The following is a 23,273-nucleotide window of genomic DNA, read 5'->3' on the forward strand; positions in this document are numbered from 1 at the left end:
ATTGACAATACTGAATCCATACATACTGTATCCTTTCAGTGCCATATGTGAATAGCACTGAAACAGCTCTAAGATACATCTTCTGAACTTTGTAGAGTCTAGTAGCTCCTTGGACAGTTCAGGCTAATGCTTCAGTCTGAACTTGCTATGCCTTCACATTTCAGTGCATGAGCTTACATGGTGTGTGGTCCCTAATGCCTAGATGCTGTAGCAGGAGCTAAAGTAAAGAAGCTTCACCTGCCAGCTTCACGGACAGTTCCCTAGCTCTGAAAGGTGTAAGCCAGGCTCAGAACCTCCTGTAGGAGGGTGGGTATGTAGGAATAAGGAACTATCACTGGCGCATGATGCCCTTAAAGGTCTTTTTACTATTGACTCAAGCCTTTGAAATAAGGGGCATGTACTTGTTAAAGGGACCATGTCAATTAAAACTTGATCCCAAAATGCCTATTCTGTAAATCCTAAACCAATGAAAAAACTTGCACAGTTAAAATAAAATTCTAATAGAGGGGCTTCCCTCCCACCCCCGCAGTGCGAGAGACCCACTCCGTGCAGCACCAGCCAGGCTAAAAGTGAGGCTGCTTTCACTGGTTTCTTTTATTTCATTGTCTGAATAAGAAACACAACAAGTAAACATAAGGTATAAATAGCGAGAAGTGAACTGGCTTTTCAGAATTCTTTCTCTGTTAGTGTTCATAGCTCTAGCTGTGCAGCAATGACTGTGAGCCAAGTACCAACCAGGGTAAGAGTGCCTGGGAGGGAATTTAAAATGAGACCATTAGAATCCAGTGAGAGGCAAGGAGGGACATCTGAAGGCAGGTGTTGGGTTGTCATAGAGTTTAAAGCCAGAAGGGAACACCAGATCATCTGATCCGATCGCCTGTAAATCACAGGCTGCCAGCACCTGCAAACTAAACCTAGCCACCAAAATTAGAAGAAAGCATTATAGCCCAGAGGCAACTAGACTGTTCTGTGCCCCAGCCAGAAACTAGGGGAGCGGCTGCACTACGCAGCTTTTAGCGACATGGCTATACTGCTACAGCCGCTAAAAGCTGTGCAGGGTAGTTGCTGTTTGTTGGCAGGAGAGAGGTCTCCTGCTGGCATAAAACTTCCATCCCCCATGAGCGGCCACGGCTTTGTCGGCAGGAGACTGCTTCTGCCGACAAAGCACTGTTTACACCAGTGCTTTTCATCAGTAAAATGTTTGTCATTGGGTTTTTTTTTTTTAAACACCCCTGAACAGCTGCCTCTGCCTCCCCGGTCCTTTAAATAGCTGCTGGAGCCCCGTTGCTTCCCCAGGGCTCCCGCAGATAATTAAAGGACTGGGGCAGTAGAAGCAGGGGAGCCCCGGGCCCTTTAAATAGGCCCCGGAGCCCCAGGCTGCTGCTGCTACTCTGGTGGGGGAGGGGGGGAGGCACTTACCTTACAGGGTGGGCTGGGGCTGGCTCTGACCCCCCTCATCCCCGCCCCTTCCACCCTAGGCCCCGCCCCTTCCAGGGGCCAGAGCTGGCCCCAGCGTACCGGTAAATCACGCGACTTACTTTCCCGCCTGCCCTAGCATATAATGAGAACCAGTCAGCCAAGCACATTATTTGATCTCTGGGTGTAGAACCCTTTACTTTGTTTCTAGTAACCTAATCTGAGCTCTAAGAATTACTTCTTGATTCTTTTAGGAGCACCTTCTGCACAATCATTGCTCAGCTGACTGAGGAGACCCAGCCGCAGTTTGAAACTACCCTCAAATCTCGCGCTGTGTCTGAGGACTCTGATGCCAAATTCACATGCATAGTAACAGGTAATGATGCCTTCAGTGAAGTGACCCACCCCTGCCCGATCCATTACTGCTCCTGGTTAGTAATAATAAAAAGGGGGAGGGGAATACAGTGTTGCCAACTCACTCAATTTTATTGGAAGATGCATTTTCATTGAATGGCTGGAAGTTGAAGCTAAACAATTCAGACTGGAAATAAGGTGTAAACTTTTAACAGTTTGGAGAGTGATTAACCATTGGAACAATTTACGAAGAATTGTGGTGGATTCTCCATCACTGGCAATCTTAAAATCAAGATTAGATTTTTTTGAAAAGATCTGCTCTAGGAATTAGTGTTGGAAGTTCTCTGGCTTGTACTAGTATCAGGGGTTCTCGTTCTCAACTTCATTGCACCGTGACCCCCTTCTGACAACAAAAATTATTATACGACCCCAGGATGTGGGGACCAAAACCTGAGCCCACCTGAGACCCACTGCCCTGGGTAGGGGGGCCAAAGCCCGAGCCCCACTGCCCTAAGCGGCGGGGTTGGGGGGAGCCAAAGCCCAAGATCTTCAACCCTAGGCAGGGGGCCTGTAACCTGAGCGCCACCAAGGACTGAAGCCCTTGGGCTTTGGCTTTGGCCAATCCTGGCAGCCCCATTAAAATGGGGTCACGACCCACTTTGGGGTTTTATGACCCACAGTTTGAGAACTGCTGTGCTAGATAACAGTGGTCCCTTCTGGCCTTGAAATCTGACACTCTCTCTACATGGTATCTTTTCTAACCCTCCAGCTGCTGGAGACAAGTGATTACATGAGAACAGCTTGAAAACATGACCCAAGTGAGACCAAAACACAAATGCAACTAACTTTAAAATCAATTTAAAAAAAATCACATTTGAGGAAGGAGTAGGGGGTGATTCATGGGTGTTGAATGCTTGGGGTTGTTAATACTGCAGCTTGCTCACTGATCACTTACAATAAAAAGCTTGCACCAGAGTGAAGCTGGCGTTGGTTACTAAACGGGAATGCCAGAATAGAACTATTTTCTTGAGTGCCTCTCAGAGGTTTGCTATCTCAGGAATGTGCAGTTAGCAGCTGAATCTCGCTCTGTTAAAGAGCATGTTTGGTCCCTCACCTTTGATCTCACACAGGGTACGTATATACAGTAAAGAAAACCCTGTGGCTGGCCCATGCCAGCCGACTGGGTCTTGTGGGCCTTGGACTGTGGGGCTGCTTCATTGCTGTATAGACTTCCAGGCTAGGGCTCCAGCCCGAGCCCAGACATCTACACAGCAATGAAACAGCCCCACAGCCTGAGCCCCAGGAGCCTGAGTTGGCTGGCATGGGCCAACCGTGGGTTTTTCTTCACTGTGTTGACATACCTCCAGGGAGAGCACAGATGGGGTTGTGCCAGTGGAAAACCCGTGCTGCTTAGAGTGCTGGGCCCTATGCGTATTCCACTGTGGGTATGCACGTGCACCATGCTCCTGGAGCTGGAGAACTTTGAAAGCTGTGCCCATTGGTTTATGCATGTGCCCTTGCTCTCCTCGTGCCTCCAACCAAGGAGATAAAGGGTGGAGACAACTGATTACCTCTCCAGTTCCTTCTTACCACCACATGGCCCAGATTGGAACCTCCAATATCCAGAGCTTTGTCCCCTTTATTTAGGCTGACCATATTTCCCTATGCTGAATATGGGACACCTGGTAGAATTACTCGTATTTAAGCAAGTTCAATGGCAATCAATCAGAACTATGCAATACAAATGTTCAAATTTAACATTAACTTGACTGAGCCCCTGTTAAAAAGAAATACTGCTGGAAAGCACTCTTCTCTCCTTCCCCTCTACACCCCCCCCACTCCAGAGCTGGCACGCAGTGGGGCTGTGCTGATGGCCTGCCACCTGCCTTTCACACCCAGCCCCCTTGACACACACACACCCCGCCGATGGTGGGTGGGTGAATGGCTGGCGAGCAGGGAACAGGCCAGCAGCCGGACCCACTGGTACTGATGGTGGGGAGAGGCAGAAAATATGGGACAATTTTCCCATTTTTAAGAAAAAGTTGGGACACCTGAAGGAGGGCTTAAATACAGGACTGTCCCTTTAAAAACAGGATGTCTGGTCACCCTATCTTTGTTTATCTGTAAAACATACATATACCTGTGAATAGTTTTTAGAAACTTTAGAGTTTATTCAGTATTTTTTTTTCTAAACATTTTTATAGTTTGATAGTTTAGCTTCCCTGTCCAGGCGTGCTCTGCCCTCCATACTCCCTTACCCCATTATGGGGACAGGACTATGCCCAGAAGTCCAGTCTTCAAAATGTATGCTTTCTGACCACATTCCTTGTCAGTCGTGATGGCCATCAGTGTACTTACTGCCTCAGGGAAGCCCACATTGTGGTAAGGTGCAGTATCTCCCTCTCGTTCCCCAGTCATATCAGAGAGGGGTGAGAGCTTCCCCTTCAGAAGCACCTAATGGAACAGGCCATGAGGTTGCCAGTCACCCAGGCACCACCCACCCCGTATATCATCCTGACTCAGCAAGCAGTGCGCCTCCCGCCATGAGGTCTGACTGAAGTGAAGGAGTCTACCGCCAGAAATCCTTTGGCAGGGTCTTCTCAGGACAGCTGGGAGCATTCTCATAAACATGAAAGCAAATCCTCCTCCAAATCCACTTCGAAGCAGTCTGGTTCAGCCCTGCCTAAATCAAGCAGCCCTTCAGAGAACATAGGATGCCCTAAGTCTCAGGGGCATGACAAGAAACCTTACAAGTCTAAGGCTCTGGCGGTACCAACTGGGATCTGTACCATCTAAGCATGAAGTCTGTGGTCCGATGGCACTGATAAAAGGGAGTCATCAGCTACCAACAGAACCGACTCTGTCTTGCTTGAGTGTGGCAAACACTGTTACTACTCTGACTCCATTGGTTCGGGCAGACCCCTTGCACTCTGGGAAGAGCCAAGTCTTAGGCTCCTCCTAGGATGTTTTTGCTGTCCTGGATCCAGTGTCTCCTTCCGTCACAAGGAAGGGCCTGACTCCACTGGGAGATGTGACTTGCGGGAGAAGCCTGTCTCCCGTGACTTCCCTTCAGCGGGACCATCAGTGCCACCAGTGGATCCAGAATCATCCTCTTCTTTCTCGGGAGACTCTGAGCCACCCTATGAACCGATGCTTCCTCCTCTGAGGCATGCTTTTAAAAATTTTTGTAAGCACTGTGTGGAACTGACAGCTGGAGGGCCCTTCCCTCCCCGTGCTGACAGCCTGACCTGCCAGCCAGGCGCCGGGCTTACAGACTCAAAAGACTGTCAGCACCGGGGCAGGGGGTGCCCAGCTATGAGTCCTATGCCCAGCTGCCAGGTTGGGCTGTCAGTGCCAGGGGTGGGGGCAGTTGTGAGCCTCACACCTGGCTGCCAGCTGGAACTGTCATGCTGGGGTGGGGGGTGAGGCAGTTAATGCCGGGGCTGGGGGCTCCAGCTGTTGGTGCCTCTCAATGCCTCCCACAGTTCAGGCAGTGGAAGCACTCCTGGTGAGGATGTGCACCACCACCAGAAGAAGCAGAATGTGGATGTGAACTGCGGCTTTAATTACTGCAGGGCTGTACATCGACTTAGCTTAAGCTGACTTAATTTTGTAGTGTAGACAAGCCCATAGTCAGTTGACCTGGGATCTGAGACTTGCTGCTGCAAGGTGTTGTTTTTGCAGTGTAGACAAACCCTGAGTTTCATGGATGTGCAGGAGGGAAGAAAATATTCTTCCCTGCCCCAACCACTTCATCGTGCAGGGTTGTCCCAAGCTATTTTGGTGCCCCACACAGCCCCCCTGCGGAGGGGGGGGGCTGTGTGGGGCCCCAGGCCTCCGTGGGGGGGGCTGTGTGGGGCCCAGCCCCAGGCCTCCGTTGCAGGGGGGAGGCTGGCCACTTCCTGTGGGAAGTGGAGTGACCAGGCCCCAGCCTGCTCTGCTCCCCTGGCTCCCAGGCTTGGGGGGGAGGGGGGAACTGCCCCCCAGCACTTGCTGGCTGCGCGGCTGGGAGCCAGGGGAGCGGAGCAGGCTGGGACCGGGTCGCTCTATTTACCGGTGAGTGCAGACCCGGCTGGCTGCCCGGCCGCTTCTGGAGTCCTTCGGGGAGTGGGGGCGGGGCTGGGGCAGAGCAGGGGCAGGGACCTGGGGAAGAGCTGGAGCAGGGGCTAGAGCAGCACGCAGCTGCTCAGGGCACCAGGAAATTTGGTACCCCAAATTTCCTGGTGCCCTACACACCTGCATACTTTGTGTATGGGTAAGGACGGCCCTGGCATTGTGGGTAAGTGACCTATGAAAGAAGTTTTTAAAAACTTGTTTGTGACTCTTCTTGCTACTTTTGGTTGCTAATGAAAGAAACTGGCAATGTATTCCTGCTTCTCTGCCTGTCATGCATGGTTGGGCTGACACCGGTGTTGGGGGTTTCAGTATGGAATGGGAGCCCTTTCATTGAAGGGGTGGGGATGTTGGCCCTTTACCAAGGAGATCTTTTCTTCAAAGTCTGTATTAGCACCTAGTTAGCTGCAATATCTAACCAAAAAAAGCCTTTCCAGCACTCTCCCTCTCCGTTCTCACAACACACTAGTTCCCCAGGCACCTGTTTCCCCTGGAACGTCACTGGATCTGATTTTTCAAATGTACAGCTCCAAGCAGCCACACGCCCATTTTGACAAAAATCTCTTTGGTTTCATTTCTCCATTATCTAGTCAATAGAAGAGGGAACGGGCATTCCTCCCCCCAGCCTTTTGCTGTGCCTGTATCCCCTTTATTGGTCTAGTTAATCCAGCTGGTTTGCACCCAGTGGCAGTTATGTTTCTTGGCTCAAGTGCTCCAGTTTTCTTGGGATAAGAGCTCTTGGATGTGGACTGTGCTCGCTACCCCTTGGGGTCTTCTCTAATTGAGGGTCACAAATGACCCTTGCTTGAAGCTGTGTGATGCTACAGCAGGGGTTCTGCTGATGGCACAGCAGATGGTACACAGCACGTTCTTACATATACTGTAGGTGCCTCAAGACGATTGTATAACATGCTGGTGCCTATTGTGCACATGGGAAAATGTCTAGTGAATAGCTAGTCTTTTAATGAAAGTGGAAGAGCCAGTAGCAAGCCAGTGCTCCATCGACCACTCTTGAGGAGGCTTTGTGCTAGGGGCTGCGATGAGGGTTCCAGACAGTGTATGCTGGAATTGATTGATAAGGCCAGCCTTCAGGAGTAAGGGCTAGGCCTGGCTCAGAACTGTCACTTGCCATCATCCATGTCTCCAAATGTTGCCCATTTTTGGGGAGGAATGCATGGGCCACTTCCTCCCTGCTGCTCCCCAACTCCCCTGTCAGCTGGGCCCCACCCTCCCTGCTGCATTATTCCCCAGTCAGCTGAACAAATCAAAGGGGCAGAGAGGGGAATGATTTGCCTGAGAGTTGGCTGGTGGGGGACTTGTGTGTGTAAGTTTGTGAAGGCAGTGGGGTAAGTGGGAGAGATGAGTGGATAGTGCCAATTATGTTGCATGATCACAGAAGGCAGAATGGGATTTATTTGATGGGTTCTCGTCCTTCCTAGTGCCACTATTGGCTGATTTGGCTGGGCTGCTGCAGTTAAGGTGATGGGAAGAAATGTGCAGGGGCTAATGTGATAGGTTCCCCCTAGCGAGCCACCTGAAATTGGGATACCACGGAGCCCTCCTCTCCCACCACTCTGGGCTCCTATTTATACTGTTCTGCTGTGACAAGCTGCCAAGCTCTCTCCAGGCTCCAGCCTGCACTTTCACCAGCGCATATACAGGTAGGGACGCACCCAACTGCAGTTACATGCAGATGCTGTGACCAGCTACTGCCTGGGAATGCTCCAGCTGGGATACTTCCCAGCTACTCAGGCACGCACCCCCTCTGGAGTGTAAACCCCAAATTATACCATCTTGCACTGCACAGGGAACTGTACAGCATAAGCTCATGAAATTTGCCCACTCCCTCGATGTGGAGAGGAATATACAACAGATTTCTGCCCCAAGTTATGACTCCCACACATTGGCTGTAGATAAAGCAAAAACAAGTTTATTAACTACAAAAGATAGATTTTAAGTGATTATAAGGGATAGCAAACAGATCAAAGCAGATTACATAACAAATAAACAAAACATGAAAACTAAGTTTAATATACTAAAGAGATAGGGTGAGGATCTGCTATTCATATCCAAAGTGATTATACCAACGGGCTGCAGATTCTTAAGGGGCAAGCTACACTAATTTACAGCTTGGAATCTCCAGGTGTTTCAGTCACAGGCTAAAAATCCCTTTAGGCTGGGTCCAGCACTCTTCTCTTCCCCCCCCCCCCCCCCCCCGCGCCCCGGTTCAATTTCTCTGTTCTTTAGGTGTTTCCAAGAGTTTCTTTGGGTGGGGAGTCAGTGAAGAACCACGATGATGTCACTCCCCTGCCTTATATAGCTTTTGCATAGGGTGGGAACCGTTTGTTTCAAGGCTTGTCAATGGAAGAATACTGACATCCCAAGATGGAGTCCAGCACTACGTGACCTGGTCACATGTCCCTGTAGTGTCTCAGCAGCCATTACTCAGAGGCTGTTTGTAGAGTTCTCAGGAAGGCTCCCAAGGTGTGAGATAAGCTTCTCCTAAGGCCTGTTGTTCTCTCTTGTGGCTCATCAACTTGAATAGGCCCTTCCCAGCCAAACATCTAGACTTTTGCCTAGTGGGTGTTGCCCAGGAATCGCTATGTGTGAAATAGATATAGTCAATATTCATAACTTTTGATACAACAATGATACATGCATACAAATAGGATAATCATATCCAGCAAATCATAACCTTTCCAATGACATCTCACATGACTTATCTTGCATAAAGTACATCATAACTATGTCATAATCATATCCTAATAATATCACTGTGAAGAATATGGGGTGCAGTGCCAGAGGCAGGATCTGGCTTTGGAAGCCCAGAAAGGAGCAGACCCCACTCAATAGCTTTTCCCACTAGTTCCATGTGCAGCTGGTACTCTTATTCAATACAATCTCTTGAGAGCCAGTCCCTTCTCTCTCCTGGGATTTGCTGGTGAGCCCTGTATGTCTGTGCTTTCTGCCCCAGAGAGCAGGATTTCTCCTCTGAGTTACAGAAGATTAAGCCCAGATGTGTGGGATGAAGTGCTGTACTGTGCATGTGTAGAGCCCCACTAGTAGCCCCAGGGCGATTATGGGGATACTCCATACCAATGAGGGCAGCAGTATCCAACCAAAGCATGCATTTGTCTGTGGTTGCCCACTGAGTGCAGACAAATCCTGCTGAGGAAGATGATCCTGTGTGCTTAGTGGTGCTTCCAGGGGAGGCTCCATCCCCATGGCTTTTGCTCTCCTTGAGGAGACAATAGGAAGCTGTAGAGGACGAGCCCCTGTCCATGGAATGTAATGTGCCACACTAAAAGGGGGGGCACTTGGCTGGCTGATGTACAAGATCACCTGCCAGCAAACCCTGTTTCTGTGCTGTCTGCATAGGGGGCAAGTCACAAAAGATCAAATGTACAAATTATGGCCACAGTTACCAGCAGGCTGTCTGTGCTGTGGTACGTGGCTAACCCCAGGGACTGTGTCTTTAGGGCATTATCATACAAAGTCAGCTGGTTGGGTTGGTTCCTTTTGAAATCTGCTCATCAGCCCCAGACACCAAGCTACTGCAGAAGAGAGGGGTTGGGGCTGCAGGGGCAAGTAGACTGTGAAGGACATGCCCTTGTAACTCTCCCAGACCAGAGACGGTTTTTTAAAACTGGAATTGTATTTAAAAAAACAAACCACCATAGCTGGCACAAGCCCTGTTGCTGCTTAATCCTTTCAAAGCACATGCAACTGTGCTGTGGCCCCTTTGGCCCTCTCAGCTGTCCTTCAAGCCTTAAAGGGACAGGGCACAGGTCAATCTAGCCCATTCTCTGTTGAGTGCTACACCCCTAGCCTCCAGGGTGTTCATCAGAACTATTCCTCCTGCCTTCAGGGAGGCAGCCTGCAGCTAGAGCTGCCAGCCCTGCAGCTTGGCCTGCACCTAGGTGTGGGGGATGAGGGGACGCTGAGGGAGGGGGGAAGGAGCTAGTCTAGTTGTTGGAAGTTTGTATTCAATAATCCCTTCTTCCCTCTACCTCACTGCTAGGAGCATAGATTCATAGACGATTAGGGTTGGAAGAGACCTCAGGAAGTCATCTAGTCCAACCCCTGCTCAAAGCAGGACCAACCCCAACTAAATCATCCCAGCCAGGGGGCTTTGTCAAGCTGGGCCTTAAAAAGCTGCTCTAAGGCTGGAGATTCCATCACTTCCTCAGGTAACCCATTCCAGTGCTTCACCACCCTCCTAGTGAAATAGGAGGAGGGGGAGGTGCCGTGGGAGCTCCCGTTACAGCTGCTTGCTCCCTGCTCAGAGCTTTCCAAAGTGGCTAGGGCCCTGCAGCAGGAAGGAGGTGAGGCGGGGGAGGTTGGTGTTCCTAACTTACAAACTAAGCAGGAAAGCAGCCTGAGGGATGGCTGCTCTCTTTAAACTCCGACTCCATCTGTACTGATGAGAGGGGGCAGGCCTGCCCAGGATGCAGCATTTGTGGTCTTGGGTCCCCTGAGACTGTTTTCAACATTAGCCAGCGGCTTGTGCTGTGGGTTGTAGCCAACCCCATGGGAATGAATCCCTTGGTGCCTGGATTGCCAGCTGGCTGAGGGGCCATAGCCGCAGCGGAAATGGAGAAGTTGGGGAAAGGGAGCCTGCAAGGGGCAGTGACTGGGGCTGGTCCAGATTGAGGGTCTGCTGCCATGCACCCTTCCTATGGCACACAGCTGAACTGAAGTCAGTGGGGCTCTTCAGGGTGGGCAGGGTTTGCCGGTAATTGAGGAAGGGGCACATTGGAGGGGTTGTTCCAAACCCTAGGGAGGAGAGAGAAATGCAAAGGGAGCCAGAGAAACCAAAGATGGGAGCTGTAGAGAGCAAATCCTTGTACATGGTAGATTGTAGGGCTGCTACTAGAAGGTCAGGCTTTTGTAGCAGATGTGGACTGGCCACCAAGCTTCCTTCCCAGAGAGACATTGGGTGTGTTCACTGTAAGATCCTTCTAATGCACGGCCAGGAATGGCTCTGTTGTGAGCTGAAGGTGTATTACACATGGCACAGCCTAGTGACTTACTGTAATAAATGCTGCTCATGTGTCTGGGAGGAATTGATCCCAGCCTGTGGGCCTGGTGGGGACGGGGAAATGGGGGAAGCAGGAACCACCAAACTAGGCCTGTGAGTGCCCAGGGAAGAAGGCATAAGGCTGCAAGGGGACTGAGGGTAGGTACATCCAATGGGCTGGAAGGGGTTGGTCCCCCAGCCCCACTTGGTCTGTCTCAGCTGCAGGGTGAGGCCTGCAGGTACCAAACGATCTGCGTCTAGTTTGCTAAGGGAGTGGGGGAAAGACACAGTTCCCCACAGTGTGGGAAAGTTCAAGGCCAGAGAGGGCTTGTTTAGGGCTTGCTTGTTTTGTGGCAGCACACTAATTTCAGTGAAGGATTGTTTAGGCTTAACATCAGGAAATGTCTCCCAGTAGGAGCACTATGAAGCTATAAAAGTACATGGCTCTTCATAGCTAAGTGCTAACTAGCAGGGACAAGGAAAAAGGCTATGAATATCTGAAACAAGTGCCACGTGGGGGCTTCACTGGAAATGATGGGATGACATTCAGAGAACTGGAGATAAATATCTGGACGAGCTTCCTGCCAGCGAGCTCTATGGCTAAATGGAGGTGTCTCCGAAGGGTGGGGTGAAGGGCTGGTGCTTGGGAATGTTAAAAAGGGTCTAGACAAAGCACTGGGCTGCTGGAAGAAGTGGTCTGTGCTTGCCTCAGGGAGGAGACTGGGCCATCTCCTAGGCCAGAAGCACAAATGGGCCCACACTGGACGAGGGGTGCCCAGAGTTGCCTCCTCTGGCTGGAGGCCCCTCAACATGTTCTCCAGCCTCCTGACTGTTCCTGGGCAGCTGCCAGAAATTTGTGGGTTATCCCTCTTCTCCCTGCTGTGGGAGGCCACTGTCTCCCCTGGCTAGTGGGTGGGCGGCAACTGTCAGGTGAGAGACTCCCTTTTTTTCTCCTTTGGCTGCTCCAGGTACTGCGGGGTTGCCGAGGGAAAGGAGAAAGTGGTTGGTTGGGCTGGAAGCTCTGACTGAGCAGTGGTGGCAGGTTTAGTGAGTTACAAGTTCCCTCCCTGCCCCCTTAGTGGAGTTGTGGGAGTAGGGGGAGATGAAGCTTCATGTCTTGCCTTCCAAATGTGGATGTGTGGAACTGAGACCCCAGATCCATCCATATGGCCAGGCCCCCTGGAATGGGGATGTTACAGGGGGGATTCATGGAACGGGGGTGGGGGGGGAGGGAAGTGATTTGAAGAAAGACAGGGCACATAGTGAGTGTTGGGACAGAAGCTGTTTCTACTGTAAGAGCTGCTGCAAAGGAGGGGAGGCAAAGGGAATGGCGGGGGCTTTGTAGGCGGTTTCACCCTTGAACTTTCCCCAGAAGATGAGGAGCCAGCGCAGAGACCCAGGATGAGGGGAAATGTGCAGATGAATGGGGCCTTGGCAGCAGGGCGGAGGGTGCATTGAATGGCCAAGGGACGCAGGCAGAGGACAAGGAGGTTGTTCTGCCGGCTGAGAAGGGGATGCGGTGGCAGGAGAAAGACGGACAGGTTCTGGCGCTGATGTAGAGAAACAAGGGTTGGGATTTAATGAGCCTGTGAGTGAGGGGGAAGGGAAGAGGAGTCCAAGATAGCCCCAGTATCAAAGCTCAGGGCCTTGGGGTTGTCATCACTGGCTGGCCTGGAAGGCCGAGGGTGAAGGAGGAAAGGCTTCCATCAAAGATATTGGGCCAAATTCTCTGTGGCATCACTGTCCCAAGCCTGCATTGCACCAGGGTACGTACCAGCTTGGCAGACTTGGGGCTGGTACAATACCCAGGAGGGACGAGTGGAGTAATGGCCCTCGGAAGTGCTGGGCACTGTATCCCTTAGGGACACTTAACACTGCCTAGAGATGATATTGGCCACCCCCACCCCTCCCCTCTCTGCCCTGGCCCCACCTCCCATCTCTCACAGACTTGCTGACATCTCTGTTTGGATGCTTCCTGGTCAGATGTAGTCAATGGGCCTGGCTCTAGCGGAACCAATCAAGATGTGACAAGGATCTGGCCTGCTCCAGAATGGAATGTCTCCTCTTTTCACATCCATCGCCCCTGTCGGCTCCGCCCTTCTCCGCTTCCAGGCCTGCACTCCTTGGCTTTTCTCTCTCCTCCTCCTCCAGCTCCAACCCTTCTTGCTGGGTCTCCCACTTCTGTGTAATCTCTCCTTCATCCACTCTTCGTCCCTGTGCCCGTGCTAAATCCCTGCTCTGCTCCAGCTCTGCCCTTAACCTCACCCCGTTCTCCCTCTCTGCCTACTGCTCACTCACTGGCTCTCTGTGCTCTCACACCTCCCCTCCCGAACAGCTACTCTTTTAGGGTCAACTTCCCACATGCAGCTTTACACCTCCTTTCACGCTGCCCTATAACCCAGAGCTGCCTTTCCATCCTCCTCCATCCCTCTCCGCCTTCAAAGTAATCCCTCCTGACATCTCTTCCTGCATCCTTCCTCTGCTCTGCTCTTGGTCTGTGCCTGTCTGATTAGAAGGAGCTTTCCTGACCGGGGAGCCAGTCTTGCCCATGTTTGCAAAGCACTATATAAACTCATAGCCCCGTAACAATAAATATTGAGTTAGCAAGGCAGTGGGTCTCTGCCCAAGCAGGAGAGGCATCAGAAGAAATGGGCTCTCATCCTGGCTCTGGGACTTCCTTGGCTAAATCACTGCTGTGCCTCAGTCTCTTCGCCTGTAAAATAGGGCTTATGACATGCTCCTGTGTGAAGCACTTGGGGTCTGTGGGGCCCAGGGAAGAGCCAAGTGCTGTAAATGAATATTGAGGGTTCCTGGCTGCAGTCTGTACTCTTGGATCTCTTGCACACAAAGCTACCAAGAGACATGGCGTGAATGTCACAGCTCGGACCCAGCCACACAAGGTGATTGTTACCTTGAATTCCACTCCAGGGGTTGTGGAGCCCATAAAGGAGACTCTCTTCTGCTGATCATAGAACACACTCTGAAAGGCTTTTATGAGCTTCTTGCAATGACTATGGAGGGGGATTGTCTTGTGCATAAGGCTTGGGGCTCTAGTCCTGGCTGTGTGACTGTGGGCTGAATCTTGGTGTCTCAATTCCTCCTCCACTCAGTGGGGTTAGTCCTGTCTTTGGGGGGTGACCCAGAGAAGCCACTGATGCTGCTGAGGAGCTCAGATACTGCAGTCCTGGGGTGACACACCACAGATACGTAGTTACAACTTAGTTTCTTGGAACTGCTTTTGCAATAGCTGGCTGTGTGTTCGGCCCCATATGTCTGGCCATGAGCTATTGCCATTCCCACATGAAGCTAGGCCATGCCTTGGCTGGCACTGCCGCTCGAGCAGACACCCACTCTCCTTTACACTTGCAAAGAGAGAAGAGCTGTTTTCCGCTCTTTTGCCTCTCAGCCCCCCCGCCCCCAGTTCAGATATTAGCAGTGCTGTCCCTTATCGGCTACTTCCCTGCATGCCTGCAAAGGCAGGGAAGTTTGTCACATCCCAGTAGGTGGGCACCTCTAGGACACCTGCTCTATGGGAGGGTGCCAGACATGTCTCTCCCCTCCAGCAGTTCCCTTTGCAACTTACTAGCCAATGACAGGTTTCAGAGTAACAGCCGTGTTAGTCTGTATCCGCAAAAAGAAAAGGAGTACTTGTGGCACCTTAGAGACTGACAAATTTATTTGAGCATAAGCTCATGAAAGTTTATGCTCAAATAAATTCATTAGTCTCTAAGGTGCCACAAGTACTCCTTTTCTTTTTACCAGCCCATGTGGCTTGATCAGAAGGTCTGGCGTGGGCGGAGCTGAGCTGGGAGCCTGTGTCTCATTGTGCATGGGCACTTGAGCCCCACACCCTCTCCCTTTGCTGCTGCTGCTGCAGCAGGCCAAGGTCTGGCTTGCAGGGGCTCTTCTGCAGCTTCCCCTTTTGTCTCTGCTGAGCCCTGTAGTAGTGGGTCTCTTCTTTTCACCTATCCCTGCTGCCACTGGACCCCTCAGCACCCAGCTCAGGGAAGCAGCTCCTTCCCCACTTCACTCCAGTGCCTGCTGCCTCCAGGGAAGGGGACCCAGAGGAAGGGTCCCCCAGGCAGTGGGGGGGGGCGGGGGGGGGGCGGAGGCAGAGATGGAGAATCCCCAGAAGGCGGTGGAGAGAATCCCTCAGAGGCGCAGGGGCAAGGGAGAACAGAGCAGGAGAGGTGGGAGGGGTCCCCCAAAAGGGGAGCAAAGTGGATGGTGACAGCATGTCTCCCGTGAGGTGGTAGGCAGGGAGGGGCCACCATTGCCTTTGTTGATCTTTTAAAGTCTTTTGTTGCCTTCTGTTCAGTGTTTGACTTCACTGGAGAAACCTGGTCTGCAGTGCGACACTCCCAAGAATTAGCCTATTGCTCCCGTCCCCCAGACTCTAAAGGGTACTGCAGCCTCCCCAACAGAATAACCCTGCTGTAGCTCAAACACAAGGCGGGGCTCACAGAGGGAGGTTCCCTGTGCTCTGTATGATGCAGGAGGTCATGCTGGATGATAATCCAGGTCATTTCTGGCTCTGAGTTGCCCTGAGCAGCCTGGAAAAGGCCACACCTTTGTGTGAAGGATGGTGTGCGGGATGTCCCCACATGGCCTTTGGAGAGAGTGCTTCTTGGGCTATGAAGGGGAGGGAAGCCCCTGTCCTCCAGCGTGCAGCGGGGCTGGGGCAGGTTGGGATAATATGGAGGAAGAGCAAGTGAACAGTGCACGGTTGTCTAGCCACCTTGCCTCTACAGAAATGCAGCCTGTAAAACCGATCAGAATGTTTGCAGGAAATGAGTCTTAGATTAATAGCTTGGGATTTAGAGCTGTAATTATCACTGTCCGATGCAAACCTCCTTAAAGCTGGGAGGTGACTTGGTTATTGCAGCTTGCGCAGTGTGAGTCTCTGCCTGTCTGCACATGGAGTCCTGAACACAGCCTCCAGAAACAGGTGACTGAATTAACCAAGGGCCGCTTGCTAGAGCGGTTTTCCCTTGGGGAGGAGGCTAATCACAACCAGAGTTGGAGCTGCTTTGATTGGAGGAAAGAGCATATCCAAAAACACCATAGGGAGCTGATAAGGAAACCCTGCACATTGTAACAAGCACCCACATGTAATTCAGCCACATACTGCACAGAAGAGGAGAAGTTTTAAAGGAATAACACATGGAGTGGGACATGCTTCCCAATACGCCCTAAGATAAATGACCTATCTAGCATTGTGCAAAACTAACTGAAGCATGATCATTATTCTTGTTTCTGCAGCAGAGACGGATAATCCTAAATCTACCTCCCTCTGCACAGGAACTCCCAGTAGAGAGATCTCTGCATTAAAGCAGCTCTCCTGAATTTGCCCTGCACCCCTTGTCTGGACAGGAAGCTGCGTTGTAGAGCAGGTAGCTAACTCGGCTTTGCTTGGGGCAGACCCACTGACTGCTGATCTCTTTTGCCACAGCTGATCCGGGTAGGAATGTATCTGTTTCCCTGGCTCAGAGACCAGCCAGTCACACATGTCATGATGTCATTCTACTGAAAAGGCAGGAAACATCTGTTGTCAAATAGCATTTGTAGGACACAAACCAACTGTGATGCAATCAGGGTTGTTTCTGTTCAATGGAAACTTTGGGCTCAGTTTACAGAATTTGATGCGTTGTGAAGAGCTGGTAGCTCCATGGAGAACCAAGTGTCTGTTTTTTAACCTTAGGCTTAATCCAGTCCAGACATGCCTCCTTCGTCTAAAAGTGTCAATGTTCTCACCTCCTGGCTGTAGCCAATGTGACTGAATGTGGTCTAATGGTCCACTCTCCCCGCTTAGGAATGAAGGGCTCCAATTTTTGCTCACAAATAGCTGGATTCTTAATAGCGTAAATTACAAGATTACAAACTGCGGTACTCTCTCGCTGTGCAACCTGCTGATTGGGATGAGCTTGGGGAAGAGACCCTGGCTGAGGTTTAATTTACTATTGATTCTTTATATCTCTGAGAACAAGATCTGCAGCCCTCCTTTCATGTTCATTGTAATGCCCCATATGCTGATATGCAATTTCCTGTCCAGGGTACCCCCTGCCAGAAGTGACCTGGTATAAGGATGATGAGGAGATGGACCGATACTGCGGCTTACCGAAGTATGAGATTTTCCAGCATGGAAACCGCCACACCCTGCAGTTATACAAGTAAGAAAGAAAGCCAGAGAGCATTTGAGTTTGCTGGAGGAATCCTCTCCATATAACTTGTTTTAACAGAGAGAATACGGATTATTCAGCACAGCCTGAGCTATCTGCTTCTAAATGTGTGAATGCCAGTTTGAGAGAGACACTTCTCAGTCCTGCCTTCCCCTCACCCCCACCATCCATTCATAATCCTGAGCTTTGAATGCCTAATATGGCAGCCATCATCAGCTGTTCAGTTTGCAGCACTCACCAACTTTCCATCACCTTGTCCCTAATGCCACCCCATTCTGGTTGTTGTCACCCCCTTTATTATTCTGACCCCCACCCTGGCAGCCCAAGGCCTCAGCCAGAGCCCCCACTACTGCTACCATTCTCTGGTGTAATGCAGAAAGCAGCAAGTGGGAGAAAGGTCGGGGGTATTAATATCTTCTAAGTATATTAACTCTGGTAGCAGCATGTGTCTCAGTCTGCATGGGAGGAGGAGACCCTACAGAATGATGGGAGCTGTGAGATGAAAAGGCAGAGGAGCTGATGGTGAACAATAGTGGTGAACGCAGCAGACAGATAAGCTAGGATGAGGCTGGAACTTCCTTTTAGGAATAGCTAATAGTCCCAGAGTAGCTTTCGGCAACCTTGGTGAAGCCACAGTCAATGGAGTGGTGAGGACAGACTCCAGATTGGAAGGGGTCAGGAGGAGAGCTGGGTCAGAGGAAGTTGAGGCAGTTAGAATAAACAGCAGGATTTTCCCAAGCTCTGCCCACAAACCAAGCTCTACCAGTATATGATGCTGCTCACAATAGACCCTACAGATGGTCAAATCATGGTCACGTGGGCTCTGCTGTTCCCATGGCCAGGGCTGAATTACGGTATTGGCAAGTGCTAAGCCCCATCTCCCAGTCACATGGTGATCTGAAAACTATTTTTAGTCCACACAGCAGGTTAGTAGGAGGAAAGTGCTGGTATTCTCCCAGGTGCCACCCATTTATGACACCAAAATGAAATTACTCTCTGAACAGATTGTGCAGCTCTTCATAATATGGTTGCCCTTCTCTTTTCTGGCATACTGTGATCAGCAATGAAAGAACTCTCAATGTTGACATTCAAATTACTGTAATTGGGCACGAGAGTCAATACCTTACTGAGATGCATGGGGCAGATCACACCTCTTAGAGCCATTGTTTCAGGCTCTCTGCATACTCAGGCAGCTGTTGCTGCATTGGTTGTGCTCACGTCACATTTTCAAGGTTTTCTTCGCAACCTAACTGTGAGAAACTAACTCACTTTTAAAATGAAAGCTGAGATTGTGGCTCACAGCTTCAGTGTTCTGATTCAGTATATCCCAGCCCAATTCGAGTCCTGGGTTTTGGAGACCAGAGAGAATAAGGGAGATAGGACAGTGTTTAAGGGTGGCACATAGCCACTGACACCAGCATGTGTTCTCCCTAAATTCATAGCTCATGTTGTGAAGTTTACAGGTGGAGAGTCAGCTCTGCTACACTGACTTCCCACCATAGGCGCTGACTTCTGCTTGTGCCAGTGGGTGCTCGACCCCCTCACTGCCCCTACCCCTGCCCCGTCCCCATTCCAACCCCTTCCCCAAAGTCCTTGCCCCAACTCCACCCCCTCCCTGCCCCTATTCCAACTCCTTCCCTAAATCCCTTCCCTGGCCCTGCCACGTTCCCGCTCCTCCCCCCTCCCTCCCAGAGCTTGCTATGCCGCCGCCAAACAGCTGTTTGGAGGCAGCAAGCGCTGGGAGGTAGGTGGAGAAGCGGGGATGCGGTACGCTCAGGAGAGGAGGTGGCGGCGGAGGTGAGGTGGGGCAGGGAGGGGAGCTTGGCTGCTGGTGTGTGCAGAGCACCCACTAATTTTTCCCCATGGGTGCTCCAAAGCACCCACAGAGTCGGCGCCTGTGCTTCCCACTGACTCTGGGTTTATACCAGTGTAACAGTAAACACGTGAACTTCTTCCCTGAGTAGATGCAGCCGTATATTCAAACTTGGGTGTGTGCGTACCCAGCACCCTGGAGCCAGAGAATTTTGGCTTAAGTACCCACAGAGGGGTGGCAGTTGTCTCATGGCCATAGCTCCTCCCTGGGCTATATGAGGCAGCACTGCTCGGATCCCCTTCAGTTCCTTCTTACCGCCTGGGACTCGAGTTGGAGCTCTGTATGGTGTTTACCTCACAATCCTCTATTTAGTGACTTTTCTAGTTTTTGTGGTTAGTTAGTGTTAGTTAGCTGTAGTTTGTGTTTCCCTGGTGATATCCTCCCTAGGCTTCAAACATTGACCGTCTTGTGGGGGAGTGATCCCCAGCAACGATCGCCACACGCTGTGTTTGCTGTATTAAGGCAAGGCCCATATCAAGGAGCAAGGTTTGATTTGCAGATTATTCTCCAAATGGACTCAAGTGGCGAGGGATCTTCGTCTGAAGTGGCACCTGCTCGAACGGGCCATGCGTGCTGGTTTGGCACCTAGGCTCTCATCAGATCGGAGGTCACCCTCCCCACTGCTCTTCAAGGACCCCTCTCATGAGATACTGCTCCTTGATCAAGTCCATTTTCTGCTAGCTTTAGGAGCGGTGGAGGAGGTTCTGCCAGAACATCAGGGTCATAGTTTCTACTTCTGGTACTTTCTGGTGCCCAAATCCAAGGAAGGGGTAAGACCCATTCTCAGTCTTTGTGGCCTTAACAAATCTATGAGATACCTGAGGTTCTGAATGGTCACTTTTGAGACAACGCGGAGAGAATAGTCGACAAACGACTGGCTTGCTGCTCTGGACCTTTAGGATATCTATTGTCATGTGGCGATTTTGCTGGGTCACAGAAAGTTCCTTCGGTTTGTCCTGGCAGAGCGTCATTGTCAGTACACGGTGCTTCTATTTGGCCTTTCTTCTGCCCCCTGGGTTTTTTCCAAATGCAAGGTTGTCATGATGGTTTATCTTAGAAAGAAAGGAATCCACATCTTCCCATATTTGGAAAACTGGTTACTGTGGGATAGGTCCAGAGAGGAAATTCTTGCTCATTCAATGTTCAAATGTTGCTCTGGATAGTTTATTGTCTGACTCTTCACGCCTTGGACAGATTGGTCCATCTTCCTCAACTCATCCTGGTTTCCTGGCAGTGATGGATGCGTCCAGACAATCCAGCCCTTGCCAGCCAGGTCTGTTGTCACTGGCACCTCCCTAATGGGTTGGGGAGCACACCTGGGTCCAAGGTCTGTGGTCAGAGTAGGAGTCCTTACTGCATATCAACGTGCTGGAGCTTTGGACCATCTACAATGAGTGTCACGCTTTTGTGGACCATATCAGGGAGTGGTTCACTACTTGCCGATAATACCATGATGATGTATTATGTGAACAACCAAGAGGGAGCTTGCTCTAGGACGCTCTACCTAGAGGTGATCAGGTTATGGCCGTTCTGCATTGAGGAGAACATTACTCCGGTAGCCAACCATTTGCCAGGGGTCTAGAATCATCTCATGGACCATCTTAGCAGGAATTTTTTCCTGAGTCACAAATGGTCTCTGAAGACAAGCATCCTCCAGGTCATCTTCGCAGCTGGGAGAATCCCAATGATCGACCCATTTGCTATGAGGGACAACAGGAAATGCAATCTGTTCTGCTCTTGAGGGGGCCTCAGACCGGGCTTCTTGTCTGACACTTTCAGTTGGCAGTCAGCTCTCCTGTACATTTTTCCCCCAGTCATCCCACAGGTCATCCTCAAGTTGAAGGCAGATTGGGCCAAGCTCATTCTCGTTGCCCAGGCATCGCTGAGGCCCTGCTGATTCTCCTACCTTCTTGAGTGGTCCATTCAACCTCCCATACCGCTTCCTCTCCCTCCCTACTCGCTCAGAATCATGGTCGCACTTTGCCTTCCACACTCAGCTCTCTGCATCTCCAGGTGTGGCTGCTGAGTGAGGAGGAAGAGCGATATTTGGAGGCTTCTGTCCAGGACATCTTGGAGTATCTGCTGCACCATCAGTCATCTGGACTTGCGCTTAGTTCATTGAGGGTTCTCCTGGTGGCGATATCAGTGTTTCATCCCCCCCATTCAGGGAAGATCAGTCTTCTCCAATGCCATAGTAGCAAGATTCTTAAAAGGTCTTCTTGGTCTCCGTCTTCCAGACTGAGAGCCGGTCTCTTTGTGGGACCTTAACACAGTCCGAGTGGCTTTGATGGGACCTCTGTTCGAGTCCCAGGCATCTTGTCCCTTTCTCCTTTCGATCAGAAGGGCGCAGTCCTGGTAGTGATAACATCTGCTAGGGGAGTTGAGAGTTTCAGGCTCTGATGGCAGAGCCTCCTAAAACACAATTCTCCAAGGACAAAGTGACTTTATGACCACACCCAAAATGTTGCCTAACATGGTTTCTCAATTTCATTTGAACCAGGTGGTATGTTTACCTGTGCCTTTTTTTTCCCCTTAAGCCACATTCATCTCTGGAGGAGAAGTGTCTCCATATGTTAAACCGCCAGACATTGCCTGACATCTATCTGGACAGGAGTAAACTGTTTTGTGCTTCGCCTCATCTGTTTGTGCCATATGCAGATCATATGAAGGGACAGGACGTCTCTTCGCAGATGATCTCTAAATGGATAACATCCTGTATTAAGCCTGCATATGAAATAGCTTTGGCTACGCTCCCTCAGCATGCGTGAGCTCATTCTGTGAGCACAAGCAACGGCAATAGTGTTCCTATGTGACGTCCCAGTCCTGGACATGTTGCAGGGTGGCCACGTGGGGGTCCACACATTTACAAACCATTACACCATCACAACAGCTTCCAGGGCAGATGCAAGTTTTCATAGAGTGGTCCTGCAGTTCTTGTGCAGATAGAGTCCCACCTCCAGGGGGGTGTGTGTGTGGCGGGGGGGGGGGGTACGGCTTGTGAGCCACCTACGTGGAATACATGGCTGCATCTGCTCGAAGACAAAGACATCGGAGTCTCGTCTCTGGGCATTCAGTGAGAAAGAACCAAGTGGCGTCAGAGTGGCACTGCCCCATATAGCCAGCGGAGGGTCTATGGCCATGAGGCGTGAGCACCATCTCCTACAAGTACTGCTAGGCAAAATTCTCTGGCTCCAGCATGCTGGGCGTGCACAGAGCTAAGTAGAAACATGTCTGCGTCACATCTTGAAGAACTACAATCACAGTAAGTAACCGTTTCATCTCACAGAAGCAGGAAGCCTTATGGATCTCTGTCTGAGAGGAGCCCTAGAGCTGTGATGGCAGAGAGATGGCGTAGTAGTGTCTGTTGTGTTAATCTTGATGGAATATATGGGCCCAGAGAGTCAGAGGTGTTCACACATTCCTTTCACTGTACAGCATTAAACAAGGCTCAGGGTTATGGAATACAGAGACCTCCACCTGCTTAGCCCATTACAAATCTTTTCAACCTGTTATTAAAGAAATGGGGGGGGGGGAAGGGGGGGCGGGGGACAGTGAGATAAATTTGAAAGGTAAAGTATCAAGTAGGGCTTTCATTTTAATGATATTCCTTATTCTCTTTAGCTGTAGAGGGGTTTTAGGACACCGATCCCTGTCGATGGTGTTAAAGATGGTAATAACTGCCCTTTGTGTGGGGTGGGGGAAGAGAAGTTGTTTGTTGAAATGGCTGGAGCTGTCATAGCTGTTGTGGTTGAAGTCTGGTCTTACCTCCTAGAAGACCAATCACTACAAACACATGAAAGAGGAGAGAAAAGAACACAAAGAGAGAGAACGCAGCTTTTGTCTGTAGGGCTGGCTTGTACTTGTAATCTCACTGGTGGAGAAACACTGGCCCAGCACACAGTCTGATCAGCCACTCCGAGACCCGGCAAAATTGTACCAGCATCTGCCTGTTTCGAGCAGGGGTTCATAACCATTTTTTTGAATTCCACTCCCACCTTGGCATTATTTTTTAATTGGGTTTAAGCGGGGGCTGGAGGTTTATTTGGGAATTGGATGGGAGCTGTGAGAGGGACAGGTTTGGGGGCTGTGGGTGATGTTGTGGGGGTGGAGGGACTGGGAGTGCAGGAAGCTGTGTGGTTGTGCTGGTGGCCACAGTTACCTCTGGCTGGCTCCCTCCTCCACAGCCCATTCCCCTTCTCCTCTTCTCTCCTCCACTGTGCTTGCAGGCACTTGCAAGGGATGGACTCACCGCTGCCACAACAAGAATGGGACTGGTTTGCTGGGCTCTGGATGGACTCTGCCCACAGCACTATATGGG

At 50.8% G+C, this 23,273-nt stretch overlaps 1 protein-coding gene across 3 annotated transcripts in view; it reads left to right on the top strand.

Moving 5' to 3' along the window:
• The window catches only part of ALPK3 (alpha kinase 3), an 86,710-nt gene that overhangs the window by 28,740 nt on the left and 34,697 nt on the right, over nucleotides 1–23,273 (top strand). For 2 of the 3 annotated variants that reach the window (XM_074965961.1, XM_074965962.1), the window contains 2 exons: nucleotides 1,671–1,792; nucleotides 16,956–17,073. In XM_074965961.1, coding sequence (XP_074822062.1) covers nucleotides 1,671–1,792; nucleotides 16,956–17,073 — 240 coding nt within the window. The remainder of the gene's footprint in view (nucleotides 1–1,670; nucleotides 1,793–16,955; nucleotides 17,074–23,273) is intronic. The other variant, XM_074965963.1, reaches the window with a different exon arrangement.

This window comes from Natator depressus, chromosome 10 (assembly GCF_965152275.1).
Source record: "Natator depressus isolate rNatDep1 chromosome 10, rNatDep2.hap1, whole genome shotgun sequence".
Lineage (NCBI taxonomy): Eukaryota > Metazoa > Chordata > Testudines > Cheloniidae > Natator > Natator depressus.